The 15,036-nt window shown below is 40.9% G+C and overlaps 1 protein-coding gene across 4 annotated transcripts in view; it reads left to right on the plus strand.

Annotated features, from left to right (window-relative positions):
- Positions 1-15,036, plus strand: part of Nbas (NBAS subunit of NRZ tethering complex) — a 301,235-nt gene that overhangs the window by 20,405 nt on the left and 265,794 nt on the right. For all 4 annotated transcript variants that reach the window (XM_029484416.1, XM_021178925.2, XM_029484417.1 and 1 more), the window contains exons 9-10: positions 541-639; positions 13,372-13,510. In XM_029484416.1, the coding sequence (XP_029340276.1) occupies positions 541-639; positions 13,372-13,510 (238 nt within the window). The remainder of the gene's footprint in view (positions 1-540; positions 640-13,371; positions 13,511-15,036) is intronic.

Below are 15,036 nucleotides of genomic sequence, written 5' to 3' on the forward strand. Positions count from 1 at the left end.
GAGTTTCGACCCTGGCCTGAAGTTTTACAGAGCTTTTAAAGAAAAAACCCACAAACCAGGGGGAGGGAGGGGAAATCATAAATTTTTTCAACAATTAGATCATAGATCATGTGCTACCTTAGGCAATGCTTCTGGGGCGTTGAGACATTCTACAGAGGTCGTTGGAATATTATGATTGTTCCAGGAAAGGTAAGGTATGTTCCGGGAGTGGCGGAGGCCTGGGGACCAGATGCTTATGACTCAAGTGTTTATGACCTTAACGGGTTGCCAGGAATTTTCCACTCTTCAATACCTCCTGGGTCATTATATTCCATTGGAATTGCTTGGCCATAGGATGATGTAGTTTATTTTTATATGAAACTACAGACTCTTGAACAGTATGATTGTATCAGTTATATCCACACTGTCATGTATTTTTTTATATATGTATATCCTCAATAGTGTTTAGAGTGTTGTCTTTAAAGTGTAGCTGCTATAGTATCTACTGGTGTCCATGGTGGTTTAATGGTACTTCTTTCTGTTGTGCTTTCTTTAATGTAGTGTTGGAACAAATCAGAGCTACCAAGAGAGTCACAGTTTCAGCTTTAGTGGTCATTATCCGCATGGAATAAATACTGCTGTTTACCACCCCGGTCATAGGTAAGCAGTTGTTCTCGTCTTTATTGGATTATTAGGTGCATATAGGAGTCTTGGCTTCATCATTCTGTCCTCCTGTGTAAAATTATGTCTAATATTTATCATGTTGTACTCACATGCTGATCCTCTGCCTCTGGTCTAGCTTGGTGAACTTCTTTGAAGGAGATAAGACATGAGAAATGTCTTTGGGAAATTTGTCCTGTCCGATTGGCCCTTTGGACCTTTTTCTTATGTGTCCATGATACGTCAGTGTTGTTTGGAGGGCTGAAGGACCATGCATGCAATGCCTTTAGATGAAAAGGCCTTCAGAGGCAGGCCGATTGCTTATTATTTACACAGCTCCTCTCAATACCTTCTCTCTGTTCTTCATATCTTTTCTGCTTTTTGCATATATTTTGTAAGTTGGCCAAGTCTAGTTCTTTAAATGGGAGGAGTGTCATATTTTTTGTCAGATGAATGTCACATGAGTTTTGAATTTTTAATTGGGTGTAGGTTTCCTGGTGAGTCTTAAACTCTCTGTCATTATTCTTGAGTCTCTGACTAAGAATGTGGACAAGTTTTTTTTTTTTTTTTTTTTTTTTTGGTTTTTCGAGACAGGGTTTCTCTGTGTAGCCCTGGCTGTCCTGGCACTCACTTTGTAGACCAGGCTGGCCTCGAACTCAGAAATCCGCCTGCCTCTGCCTCCCGAGTGCTGGGATTAAAGGCGTGCGCCACCACACCCGGCGTGGACAAGTTTTATATGCCATTCATGTACAAGTCTATACCTTTTTGCTCAGAATTTTAAGATATTTTTATATGGTAGTTGAACTTGAATACATATGGTCATGGACATACAGATACAGAGATACATATGGAGATACACAGATACACACACACAGACACACAGATACTCAGAGATATACACACAGATACATACATGGACACAGACACACACAGAGATGCACACACACACACACATACACACACACAGGCACACCCGGTCATACACAAAGACACCCAGACACACACAGAGATAACTAGACACATAGACACAGACACATACACACAGACACACAGATACTCACAGATATACATACAGATACATACATCGACACACAGACACAGACACAGATACACGCATGCACACACACACACACACACACACACACACACACACACACCCGTGTTCCTGATCCCATTGTCTTGATTAAGAGAAAACACTGCCTTTCACTATGAATATTGTTCCCTTTCCTCCTCAGTATGACCGATTCCTTGTATTTAGCTGTGCTGTTTTGTTTTATGTGAATGGAATTACACAGAGGGTATAAATCTTGCTTTCTGACTTGATGTTTGATTTACACTGCTCTTTTAGTTCATTTATTTCTTAACTACTAGTAGGATATTTCATTTTATCAGTAGTGTGCAACACATTTAATCTAGAACTGAAAATTTGATTTTTTCAGGGTGTTTTAAAAGTTGTAAAAATCATATTGTATTACCAATTGTTATGTTTTTTCTTTGGCACATATGTTTATGAATATCTGTAGGATGCAGAGCCAGGGTTTGACTGACTGAATTGTTAGGAATATATATCTTCAAGTTTATTAGATAGTGCCAAACATTTTTCATGGTAGTGCTACCAATTTACCATCATATAAGCTTTTCTACCATTCTACATTTTTTTAGTTGTTGCTATGCTTTTTTTCCTTTTATTGAAAATACAGTTTTTTCATATTATACATTGTGATATCAATTTCCGCCTCTCTGTTTCCCTCAGTTTCTCCCCATCTCCCTTTCATCTGGATTCATTCTCTGTGTTTCTTCCTTAGAAAACTAACAGGCATCTAAATAATAATAAAAATAATAATGATAATAATAATAATAATGCAACAACAACAACAAATTATAATGATAAAGCAACAACAAAAAATTGGAATATGACAAAACAAGAAAGCAAGAGAAAGAGCCAAATAAAAGCACAAGAAACATATATATATATATATATATATATATATATATATATATATATATATGCACACATACACACACACAAACATACACACACACATGTTTGCACACACAGGAGTTCCATAAAGATGCAAAACTAGAAGTCATAATATATACCCAAAGGACCTGTAAGGTTAAAAACAATTCCCTGATAACATTCTGATACAGAGTCTCCAGCATTGTTGAATTTGTTTTGTGTAGCCAACTGCTTGACATGAGGCCTACCCTCAAGAATCGTTTACTTTTACAGCAAGACTCCTTTGGAGAAACTTATTTTCCCATTTGCAAGTGGTTATCAGTTGGAGATTGTTTCTGGATTGGGGATGTGGGCACGCGTCTACTTCTTTCAGCTCTAGGACCCCATCTGGTGTAGACATATGTAGACCGTGTGCTTGCTGCTTCAGTCTCTGTGTGTGAGCTTCTACATTCATTGATTATGTTGATTTAGAGGCCTTGTTTCCTTGGTGTCCTCCATGCCCTCTGACTCTAACACTCGTTCTGCCTCATCTTCCAAAGAGTTCCCTGACTCTTGATGGGAGGAATTTGATGAAAGCATCACATTTACGGCTGAGTGTTCCAAGGTCTCTCCCTGCCTCTGCATTTGTTCCCATCTGCTGCAGGAAAAAAAGTTCTCCGAAGATGGCTGAGCAAGGCACTGATGGACGAGCATAGCAGAGTGTTCCGAGGAGTCACACAGTGTATTGCTATGTCTTTTAGTAGAGCAATAGCCTTAGGTTTTACCCTAGCTCCCTGGGATGTCTAGTCTCAGGTTCTTGGTTGCTTGCACAGTGTTGGAGATGGAGTCTATCCAGATGGATGGACCTTAAATTCAATCCCATACTGGTTGGTTTCTCCCAGAAGCGTTGTGCTCCTATTGGGCCAGTGTATTGTGCAGGTAGGTCATTCTCTCAGAGCAAAGGATTTGTAGCTGAGTTGATGTTTGCCTTTCTCCTTTGTTAGTGTGCAAAGTACCCTCCAGCACCAACAACTCCAGTCCAAAGGGAGAAAGAAGCTCTAGGTTGGCACCAGCTCCATGTTCAGTGAATTGTGTATGTGTTGTCTTCAGTAATAGAGCCTTAAGGTCAGTTTGTGGAGAGCCACAAAATAGTGGGATTAGTGTCAGATTGAATGTCTGTTGTGAGAGAATATCTCAGGGATGAACAGATGTAGCTCAGGGGTACATGTGTGTGTCCTGGGCTCCTCTTTTTACAGTGCAAAAACTGAATAACCAAACAACAAAAATCCTATTTTAGTTTTAGTTTGCATTTCTTTGGCTACTAATGATGTTGAACAGCACACACACACACACACACACACACACACACACACACACACACACACACACACATTTAAAAAATGTCGAGGTTAAAGACAGGCAAGAAGGTTAGGCTAGTTGTTTTTGGATATCAGTATATTAGGGCTCTTACAGGCAGAAGAGCTAGCTCTGAGTTGGAAATGTCCTTGGTGTTGTCTAGGAATAGCAGGGAGGCTGCTTTGGAAGAAGCCAGATGACAAGTATATTAGTTACCTTAGGTCAAAAGGAGAATGCTGAGTGTTGAGTCATGTAGAGCTTTGTAGGCAATACATGTGACATGTGTTCCTTTAAAGTGTACTCTCTGGTTAGCTAAAGATTCTTGTTAATTACCAACTCAGGAATGGCAGTGCATGCCTGTAATTCCAGCCTGTGAGAATCTAAGCACCCTACAGTATGTTTCATAGCAGGAAAGGTCTATTTAATGAGTTGTAGAAAGGTGTTTTCTAAACTTAGGGAGGAGCTCCTGTTGATTTTACAGTCATGTAACTTGATAGCATCAGTTTGGAGATAGATGGCACTTCTGTTTCTTGTTGAGAATTGCTGTCATGCAGGGATGAATGCAAATATCCCACTGGGAATGATAAAACATTTGCTTTGCAGTTTATATTTTTACTGTGTGGTCTTTTTTAAATGAAAGAAGGTAAAATATTTATCAAGCTTTTGTTTATTTTCTGTTTCTCTAGAATATGAACATGCGACATTCATCATTTACAAGGATGTTATAAGTACACAATAAATCAGCCATAGTAGAGTTGGTATAAATTGATAACACACAAACTCATGGTTTTTATGAAATTCATTGTGTTGTCTCATGCTGCAAGCTTTGTTCAAGAAGAGAAATTGAGGTGGTGAATAGTGTGAATAACATGAGACAGAAGTTAATTGGGCAGCTTGGGAATATGCTGTGTGGACATGCTTGGTTATTCCCCTCCATACCTCAGTCAGCCCTCCTTAAACCCTCAGACTAGGTCATAATCTGCCCTACCCCCTGCTTCCTCTACCCAGCGTGCCACCAGTGTCTTCCTTTTCTTTGGTCTGCTGGTTTTATTTTTGTTTGTACTGTGGTTCTGGCTAAAGGAGTCCCTTAACTCATCTACATTCTGAGGAATCAACACTGAATTTAAAATTGTTTTTAAAGATGCATTTATTTTATATATAAGAATATTTTCTATGAATGTGTGTATGTGTACCATGAGTGTGCCTAGTCCCTCAGAGGTCAGTGTGAGATTACATGGAACTTGAGTTACACATGGTTATGAGCCACTATATGGGTGCTGGGATTTGAACTCAGGACCTCTGCATGAGCAGCAAGTGCTCTAAACCAGTGAGCATCTCTCCAGCTCTGACATTGCACATTTATTACAAGGTGGGTGGAATGCTTGCTAGAGGAGAGCTAGAGCGCTCCCTGCGCTTGAGGAGTGTCTAGCCAGTCTCGATGATCATATGCTCACCAACACTAATGTTTAATAGGACTTGATACAAGATGTGCCTACATTTAAATGACACTGACTAGTTTTTATAGGGCATAGTTTTTTTAGTCTTTGTTGTTAATTTAATTGTAAATATTGATAAGCAAAATTTAATTTATTCCACCTTGAATTTCCATCATGTCTTTGATAACTACACAATTACTGTTTAGTATTAACTTCTTTAGACTATTTCTCAACAATGTTGAAAGACAGAGAAAATTCCTCCTCTTTTGTGGGAAGAAAATGTCCTTTTGAAAAGATATTCATGCTTACAATTCTTGATGACACTGGCCAACAATTTCAGTGCAACTCAGTGATCTCATTAAATGGGTAATGTGATGCAGTTGCTATTAAATGTGGTTTTCTGCCTGTTACTCCTCAAGATCCCTTATGTCACGATGTATGTCACGCTGCAATGAAGCTGTTTTTGTTAGTCTGTTCTTGCTATCAGGAGATACTGGAGGCATGTTTTATTACTTATTTATTTATTTATTTATTTTGGAAAAAGGTTTATTTTGGCTTACAGTTCTGAAGGTCTAAGGTCTGTGAGCATTATCTGGAGAATAGTCTTCATGCTGGCAGAGAATCCTGTGGCCTTTCAGATAATCCCATGGAAAGAGAGCAGGAAAGAGGAGGGGTGGGGGCAATGGAGGGAAGAGAGCTCCCAGCTCCCATTTAGCATATCTATCACGAAGTTTTAATCATGGAGGTTCCTCCTAATTGTTTTACCTAGTACATATAAAAGCTTCCATCTCTTAGCACTAGAGTTAGAGTTAAGAGTTTTGTATATTCTTAGTATTTTACAGTGGGCATCAGACTTCAACACATGGAGCCAGAGCCTTGAGTTACACCCAAGCCATAGCACTATTGTATAAATAATTGAGTAATCGAGAAAGAACAAGAGGCCCTTTGGCCTTCATTTGAATACTTTAACACTCATGGTTTACACATTCAGTGGGAAGTATCTGATTGATTAATAATGCAAGTCATAACTGTGCAGAGGAAGATGACAAGTATTTGGATAATTGAAAACATACTGTTCTGGAAGTAAGCTTGCTTTTAAGTGAAACTTGAGACATTTACAGAGACTAATAGCTGGGCCATCAGGTTGCCTTTAAGTGTATGGTTGGCAGCTAGGGTGAACTGTGTTGCTGAAGAATAGTTAGGTCGAGGCTGTCATCCACACCCTGTAATTGGGGCCATGGGTGTTCTGGGAGGCTCTGGAGACAGAGGAGAACAAGGTCTTTAGGGAAATAGGGAATACTGTGAGGTAATGGACCGCTGAAAGCTGAAGAGCTATGCTTTCTGAGTGCTGATTGGGTTAGCCCAGGTGGGTTTCTGTGATTTCCAATTCTTTCTGTTTTGTGAGCTGGAAGGGATTTCGTACCAGTAGATGGCAGACTCTTCCAACATTTACTCTATTTAAGACACTTAATAAACCATTTCTAGTCCTTGAAATGCATTTTCAGTGTGACTCTCACTTTGATCAGCATTACATAAGGTCTTGGTGTGAGGGGCTTGTATTGCCTGCCTGTCCTTTTCTCAGGCAGCAGTGACTGCCTCATTTGCTCTATTCTAGCTCAAGTGAATGTAGTACCCAGCTTTATTTTCTGGCACTCGTGTTCCTGCTTTTAGTTTCAGAGTTCGAGTGTCCAAGCTGGAACAGTTTTCATCCTCCATTGGTTAAACTCCTCCTTGTTCAGACAGGAGATCTGAAGCTGAGAGGTTAAGCCAAGGACAGAGTCTGTGTTATCTTTGTGCAGCTAAAGTTCCTTGCACATACCACCTAGACAGATGTTTCTGAGAGAAACACTCTGAGTAAAGGTTGTATGTAAAGAATAAAAGATGAAGCAGACACCACCTAAATGGCTCCACCTCAGTGCTGGAGTCATGACGATTGATGGTTGCACGTCGTAGTGACTTGTGCAAAGTGCTTAAGAAACTGAGCATGATTAAATATTTGTGATGCTGACAGCCACATGCACTTCTTCTTCTCCTGTTTCTTGCTTGCTTTTAGAGGCTGTGGGTACTCACTGCATCTCTTCAGTTTCTACACACTGTTACAGCCTCAGCTGTGCTCTTGTGCAGCATGCTCCTGTGGCTCGAGTGCTGTAACTTAACACTCTTGCCTGTCTGCGAGCTTTTCAAAGGCTACTTCCTTGAAGCCCTTGCTGACGTCTTCCTCCATGCATGTTATGTCTCTGTGATGCTGTTTTGTACCTAGCTCTAAGGTTGCAGCCAAGGGTTGGTGCTGCAGTAGTCACTGGTTCCTAGTGGTTACTAATAATATCATCTACGATGGATTGGGTCCATGCGCATTTCTATGTAAGAGTATGCATCAAAGGCTGTAGACAGACAGGAATGGGCGCCTGCTAAGCAGGCCATGTACATCATATTCATTAACTGTAAGTTGGGAGAGTTCAGGTACTCATCGATGTCAAGAGAGTTAAAAATGGCCTTGGCTGATAGTTCTTCACTTGCTTACTGAGGACTTTGTGTGCAATATTCATGAAAAAGACATGCCTATAGGCCACATGCTTTTCTGCAAAGGTGTTTCAGCTTCATGTACCAACTCCCCAAACCGTGATAGTTCCTACTAATTCCCACAGAATTCCGTATTGAAGATTATTAAGACAGAACTTCTTTCCCTCCCTTTTGGTTCTGTAAAGGAAATGTAGTTTTGGTTTTGAGTGCAGGGGCCCTGCTGTGCCTGGAGATCATTGCTTGTAGCATCCTTCTCTACTTCTTCCAGTCTTTCTGCTTCCTTTCCCTTGATAATCCTTGAGCCTTGGGGAGAGGGGTATGATACAGATGTTCCACTTAAGACTGAACACTCTAGAGTCTCTTATTTTCAGTTGTGAATCTGTCTTCATTCTTAGCTTCACCAATGAAGATCAAGAGCTGTACTAATATATAGGTGTAAAGATAAGTATTTAGGATCCATTTAATACCCTGTCCATTTAGCTGAATAATAACATAGTTCTCCCCTAGGACTTATGACCCCAGCATGCTTTCTTGGCCCAGTGAACAGTACTAGATATGAATTTCTCCCAGCAACTGTGACTGTTTGCACAAGACCAAGTCAGCTACAGTTCCAGAGTGAATGAGGGAAGGGCTCATAAAGTCCTACCCATAGCTGAAGAGCTATTGGCTCTTGATGACTGTTGGGGGGAGGAGAGTCACATTAATATGAAAGTGGGCCATAATGGGCTGTCCATTTTCCAGTGGGTAGTCTTGACCCAGGCACACACAGTATTATACTTACTCAGTTGGCTAGATAAAAGCAGTACATGAATTTGGGAGGGAAAAGTGATGAGGTATGGGAGGAGTTGGAGAGGAGTGAGGGTAGAATTGTTTAAAGCATGATGTAGTCGTGTATGAAGTTCTCAAACAGTGAAAACAACAACAACAACAACAACAAAAAACCCAAATAAATCTACTTAAAACAAGGTAAGGGAAAAAGATCAGCATGGCAAATCATGTGCTTTAGAAAATTCTATTTATATTTAAAACTTTAACCATATATCTTTTTACAATTAAAGGTTACATAGATATTTTTATATGATAATATAGTTGTCTTTTATCTGATGATATTAAATTTGACTTTGAACTTAAATCCTCAGCTTAGCACCTTCTGCCTATGCCCTGCATCTGAGTATTCTTGATGGAGGAATTTAATGAAACAGAAAATTAAGATTATTACTATAAATTATTTTCTACCATATTTCCAGTTTGTCAGCTTACTGGTAATAGGCCTGGAACAGCTATTTTAGTGCTAAGTCTGAACATGCTCACACCTAACTAGCAAGTTCCTGCTTTGCTCCTATATTTAGCCCTCCAAGAGGCAGCTTTCATGATTTTATTTAAATTTTTAAAAGATTTATTTTATGTATATGTGTGTGCCTTACCTGCATCTGTGTTTATGCACCATGTATATATTGTGCCCATGGAGACCAGAAGAGGGTTTTGGATCCTTTTGGACTGAAGTTGTGAACTATCATGTGGGTACTGGGAATTGAACCAGGTTCCTGAGAAAGAATAGCCAGTGCTCTGAGCCAGCCTAGCTTTCATGGTTTTAGTTTATGACCTTTTATTATATTTAAAAAATATTTCCCACTTTACCTTGTAAATGCAGCCATACTAATAGTGGTGATAGATTCATGCCCATAAACATTCTCACATCCGTAAACATTTAGACTGTAAATGTAATCTCACCAGTTCATAAGAATCGTTATGTCCTCTAACCTGTGAGGAGCTGTTTTAGTTAAGGCTTCTATTGCTACAACAAAACACCATGACCAAAAGCAAGTTGGGAGGAAAGGGTTTATTCAGCTTATACTTCCGCATTGCTGCTTATTATAAAAGGAAGTCAGGACAGGAATTCAAGCAGGGCAGGAACTTAGAGGTAGGTGCTGATGCAGATGCAATAGAGGGGTGCTGCTTACTGGCTTGCTCATCATGGCTTGCTCGACCTGTTTTCTTATAGAACCCAGGTGTGTGTGTGTGTGTGTGTGTGTGTGAGAGAGAGAGAGAGAGAGAGAGAGAGAGAGAGAGAGAGAGAGAGAGAGAGAGAAGAGGAGAGGGGAGGGGAGAGAGGAGAGAGAGAGGAGAGATAGAGGAGAGAGGAGAGAGATTTTGCACGTGTCTTGAAGAAACCTGGCTTTATTTTGTATATCTCCAATATCTAGATTTTGTTGATTATATCTCTGTATTATCATTTAAAGTATTTTTAATCTATATTTTTCCAAGTTGGTAGTTACATTTAGAGATCTAATGAAACCTTTATCTATAAATGTTGGGGAACTATTTACTGCACAGAGTCATTTGCACTGAGGGAAGGCTCCAGGCAGGTGCTTGTGCTACTGTTGTGACTGGAGACCCGTCTATCTTTGGCCCTGTGAATACACTGAAGTGTCTGTTAGCTCTGAGGAGCTGCCTTGAGTGGAAATAGTCTAAATAGGTTGCTTCGAGTCACTCTCTCAATCTGTTTGCTTTCAATGTAAACTAGTTAGCACCACCTGGAAAAGCAGCGGGAGAAAGGACTGAGGCCTGAAGCTGGGCTTCTCCCAGTGATCTCCTCAGTGGGGACTGAGCTAGGATAAGCTGTTAGCTGAGACACTGGAGAACTTATATTCAGTTTTGAGTTCTTAGATTTCTCCCTCCTCCCCCTTTTCCTCCAGTTATTGCAGGTTCAGTTAAGAAACACATTAGGAAGCAGTTGTTGGATGAGAAGCACTGGAATGGAGTCCAATAAGATGTCTGCTTTTTAGTATTGGAAATGAAACACAGTGTGCTTTAATTTTCTAAGACTGCTCTAACACAGTCATGATGTTGGTGGCATCACACACATTGATCTCAGCTTCAGCAGGTCAGAGGTTGAAATGAACATTAGTGAGCTAGTCACATTGCCAGCAGGGCTGGTGTGGAGGTGTGCCCAGACAGCCCAGATCCCCTGGCTTGTTACCTTGCCTATCTTCAAAGTTGGCCTAGTATTTCCCACACTGCTCCACTCTGAGTCTCTTACTTCTGCTTGCGTCTTCCACTCTTAATGTCCTGTGATTACCTGGGCCCACCTGGGAAAGCTGAGACGATTTCTCTGTGAGGGCAGTTGATTGACAGCTTTCCTTCTCTCTGCTGCCTGGCACAGAGGGTATGAGGAAGGACTGGAAGACAGCTGTCACTTTTCATAGCAGTGCAGGTCTTTTTGACAATCCTTGGACATAGACTGGTCTCAAAGGTGAAATATTGAGTGGTCATCATGTGATGTCACATGGTGCATGGCGGTATACACCTGTAACCCTAGCATTTGTGAGGCGACAGGGCAGGAGGATTGTGAATTTGAGGTCAACCTTGCCTATATATATAATAAGACTGTGCCTAAAAAAAAAAAATGGGCAGTGGGTAAGTGTGGTTAATAGGGTTATATAATTTGATCTTTTGATATGTCATGTGTAAGGAACCTTATGAAGTGGTTCTTTCTTTTCTAAAAAGAAAAAAAATCTAAAAAACAAAATTGAAATATTTCAAGTTGTGGGTTTTCTGTGAATATAGCCTAGAAAAAAAAAAGTCGTATATGGGATGAAAGTGCACCCTCTTCTCAACAAGAGGAAGCTTCGTGGTGATGAACAGGGTTTGCCAGTGTCCTGTCACTGAAACAGTGGTAGATGGTGTGGGCACAGCACCATGTGAGCAGAGCTCCAGGAACCCTCTGCTGGGAAGTCTGTCACTCTCTTAGGAGTGGCAATGAAACTTTCATCACTATTATTAACTGAATCATTAAGAAGTGCATGCATTCTTTTTCTTATTATTTCTCTTGTCTATTGCTATTGACAATAACCCATTGATAATGGATATCTTCCTGTCAATGTATCAAAATTTACTTTTAGTTTTTTTTTTTTTTTTTTTTTTGAGACAGGGTTTCTCTGTATAGCCCTGGCTGTCCTGGAACTCACTTTGTAGACCAGGCTGACCTCGAACTCAGAAATCCACCTGCCTCTGCCTCCCAAGTGCTGGGATTAAAGGCGTGCGCCACCACGCCCGGCTTTTACTTTTAGTTTTTAATTATTATTTACTTACTAATTCTTATTCAATTGTGTGTGTGCTCACGTGCAAGTGCATATGTGTACCATGGCGTGTGTGTGGAGGTCAGGGGACAACATTGTGGATCACTTCTCTCCTCCTACGTTTCCCTGGGTTCTGGGGCCTGAACTCAGTTGTCAGGCTTGCATGGCCAGTGGCCAGTGCTTTTACCTGCTGGTCATCTTCCTGCCCCTACCTTGACCTGCCCTTCCCCTCCCCCCACTTTAAGCAGAAGTGATTGTGAAGTCTCCTATGGAAGACCCTGCCAGATGTGTGGAAGCTAATATAACTTGCAGGAAATGGCTGCCTGGACTCCACGATTAACCAGCTAGTTTTGCAGTAGCCGCATAGTAACATCTTTTGCTTTCCAGTATTTGGTAAGCTCTTGCCCTCTTAGTAACTGGCCTGTAGCTGGCTAATGGAGCATGGCAGACAGAAGTGAACCATTAATCACTTGCTGTTCACCTGTCTTACCCCTGAGCTGCTGCCATGTCTTTGTGGGGCTGCAGCTGTGCCACACTGCATCAGGTATGGTGTTGGCATTTCTGTATTGGTATCTGGTTGAAGCTGTTCAACTGTTGTTAATGCTTCTTAGGGCTGATTAAGTGTGTGCAAACTGCAAATGCAAGTTCAAGTCAGTTTTTTTTCTTTTCTTTTTTTTTAATTATATTTTTTAAATTATTCACTTTATATCCTGCTCACTGCCCCCTCCTGCTCACTCCCCCCTTCCCACCTCCTCTGAGCAGGTGGTTCTCCTCCAATCCCCCGGTATTCCCACTACTCTGGCACTTCAAGTCTCTGCAAGGCTAAATGCTTCCTCCCCCACTGATGACAGGGCAGCCCAGGTAGAACATATCCCACTTACAGGCAACACCTTTTCGGATAGCCCTCTTTCCAGTTGTTTGGGACCCTCATGAAGGCCAAGCTGTACATCTGCTACATATGTGCAGGAGGCCTAGGTTCAGCCTGTGTATGTTCTTAGGTTGATGGTTCAGATTCCAAGAGTCCTAAGGATCCAGGTTAGTTGACTCTGTTGGTTTTCCTGTGGAGTTTCTGTCCCCTTCAGGACTCTCAATCCTTCCTTATTCTTTCATAGAGTCCCCAAGCTACATCTACTGTTTGGCCATGGGTGCAAGACAGTTTTCTTTATTTCTAAACTTCTATATGAGTATAGGTGCCTAAGTGTTTGCCCTTTGCTTCTCTACCAGTGAAGGTGAAATTCTAGTAGAAAGACCATTACATTTTCTTTCTAAAATACTAATAATTATCTGGGTATAACAACAGCAATTTTAGCTTTCTATGTAAAGGTAGCTGTTTCTGTATTCTTTGTTTTCTTATTATCTTGTTCGTCTTTGTAATTATTAATTATTTTCTTGTCATTTTTAGGCTTTTACTGGTTGGTGGATGTGAAACTGCTGAACTGGGCATTTCCAAAGCTTCTAGCTGTGGCCTTTCTGCATGGAGAGTCCTTTCAGGCTCACCGTATTATAAGCAAGTTACTAATGGTGGAGACAGGGTCACTGAGGTATGGAATTAGTACAGTCTACTCAACTATTTTCTACTTGGTATTAGACAAAGAAACCCTTTGTAACCAGAAAGTTTTGTATCAGAAAAGAGAGATTAAGCATTGGTAGTATGATTTTAGTATTTTATTACATATCAAATATAGTCAAGTATATTGAACTTAGCTTGGCTTCCCTTTTAGTAATGGTATTGCCAGTATTAGAAAAACAGCCTAGATCTGTGAGATAGTTCAACAGGTACAACAGGCTGCCTTGCAAACCTGGGAGCCTGAGTTCCACATCCTGAGCCCATTCAAAGGTGGAAGGTGAGAACTCATTGCAGAGTTATCCTCTAACCTCTTCTTGTACACCCTGGCATGCACACATGATGTATAACTGCACACACAAATAATATACAAGTGAAAACAAAAACAACCTAGTTCAGCTATTGCTTTATTACTTGTATTTTCTCATTTAGATACTGAAATTTAACCAGCTGGTTTTGTGTTGGTGACTCTTGTGAGTGCTTTTACTCTGAGCTAGCTCACCTCAGTGCCCCTCAGGTGGGTGTTCTGATTAACACAAGTTAGCAAGCGAGAGTAAGAAAGTACTCTGGTATGGGCTGTGTATCCAGACAATGAAGGTTTAGAGTGGCAGTTCACGGAAATTCCCAGCTCATGTTCTTAACTAACATGGTATACATACTTCCATGTTTATATGAACTGTTTATCTGCCTCTGCATTCAGTCTTTCTCATGTATTGGACTTCTGTTTTGTACCATACATCTCTTGTATCAGCTTTTTATCACTGACATAAATAACTAAGTTTCTTTGGCCAGTAGTTGTAGAGATTTCAGCTGATGGTGGCTTGGTTCTGCATGGTAGTAGCTTATGATGGGGTCGGATGGTGTAAGAGAAAACATGAATATGATATGAGTGTCTACCAGGGTCCCTATGTCTCTTTGGGGTAATGTGCTTCCAGTGATCTGCCTTCCTAATATCCTTCTACAACAGCACCTCCTAGAGCTTGCCCCACCTCCTAATAGTACCACTGCTGGTATCCAGAATTTAACACATGGACTCAGGGACCTTCCAGATCCAAGGTAGTGTTGTGTAGGCTAGACTGTGTGTGAAAATCAGACAATCACATAAGCATACGGGAACACCTAAAATGTCTGTGGTTTGCTTGCCACATCAAAATCCCTGGCCAAGCCTGCTGTGTCTTCTCTAGGCAGCTCATTGTAATCCATGATTATAGAATCCATAGAGCCGGGTAGTGGTGGCGCATGTCTTTAATCCCAGCACTTGGGAGGCAGAGGCAGGTGGATTTCTGAGTTCGAGGCCAGCCTGGTCTACAGAGTGAGTTCCAGGACAGCCAGGCTACACAGAGAAACCCTGGCTCAAAAACTCAAAAAAAAAAAAAAAAAAAAAAAAGAATCCATCAAGTGCTGGCTTTTGGAAGGGCAGAAAGGCATTAAAGGTAGAACTTTTCACAGACTTATCCCAGAGAGTGACATCGGTTTTGTTCATTCATCAGACTGACTACATGG

Source organism: Mus caroli, unplaced genomic scaffold (genome assembly GCF_978045245.1).
Source record: "Mus caroli unplaced genomic scaffold, Mus_caroli_1 scaffold_14, whole genome shotgun sequence".
Classification (NCBI taxonomy): domain Eukaryota; kingdom Metazoa; phylum Chordata; class Mammalia; order Rodentia; family Muridae; genus Mus; species Mus caroli.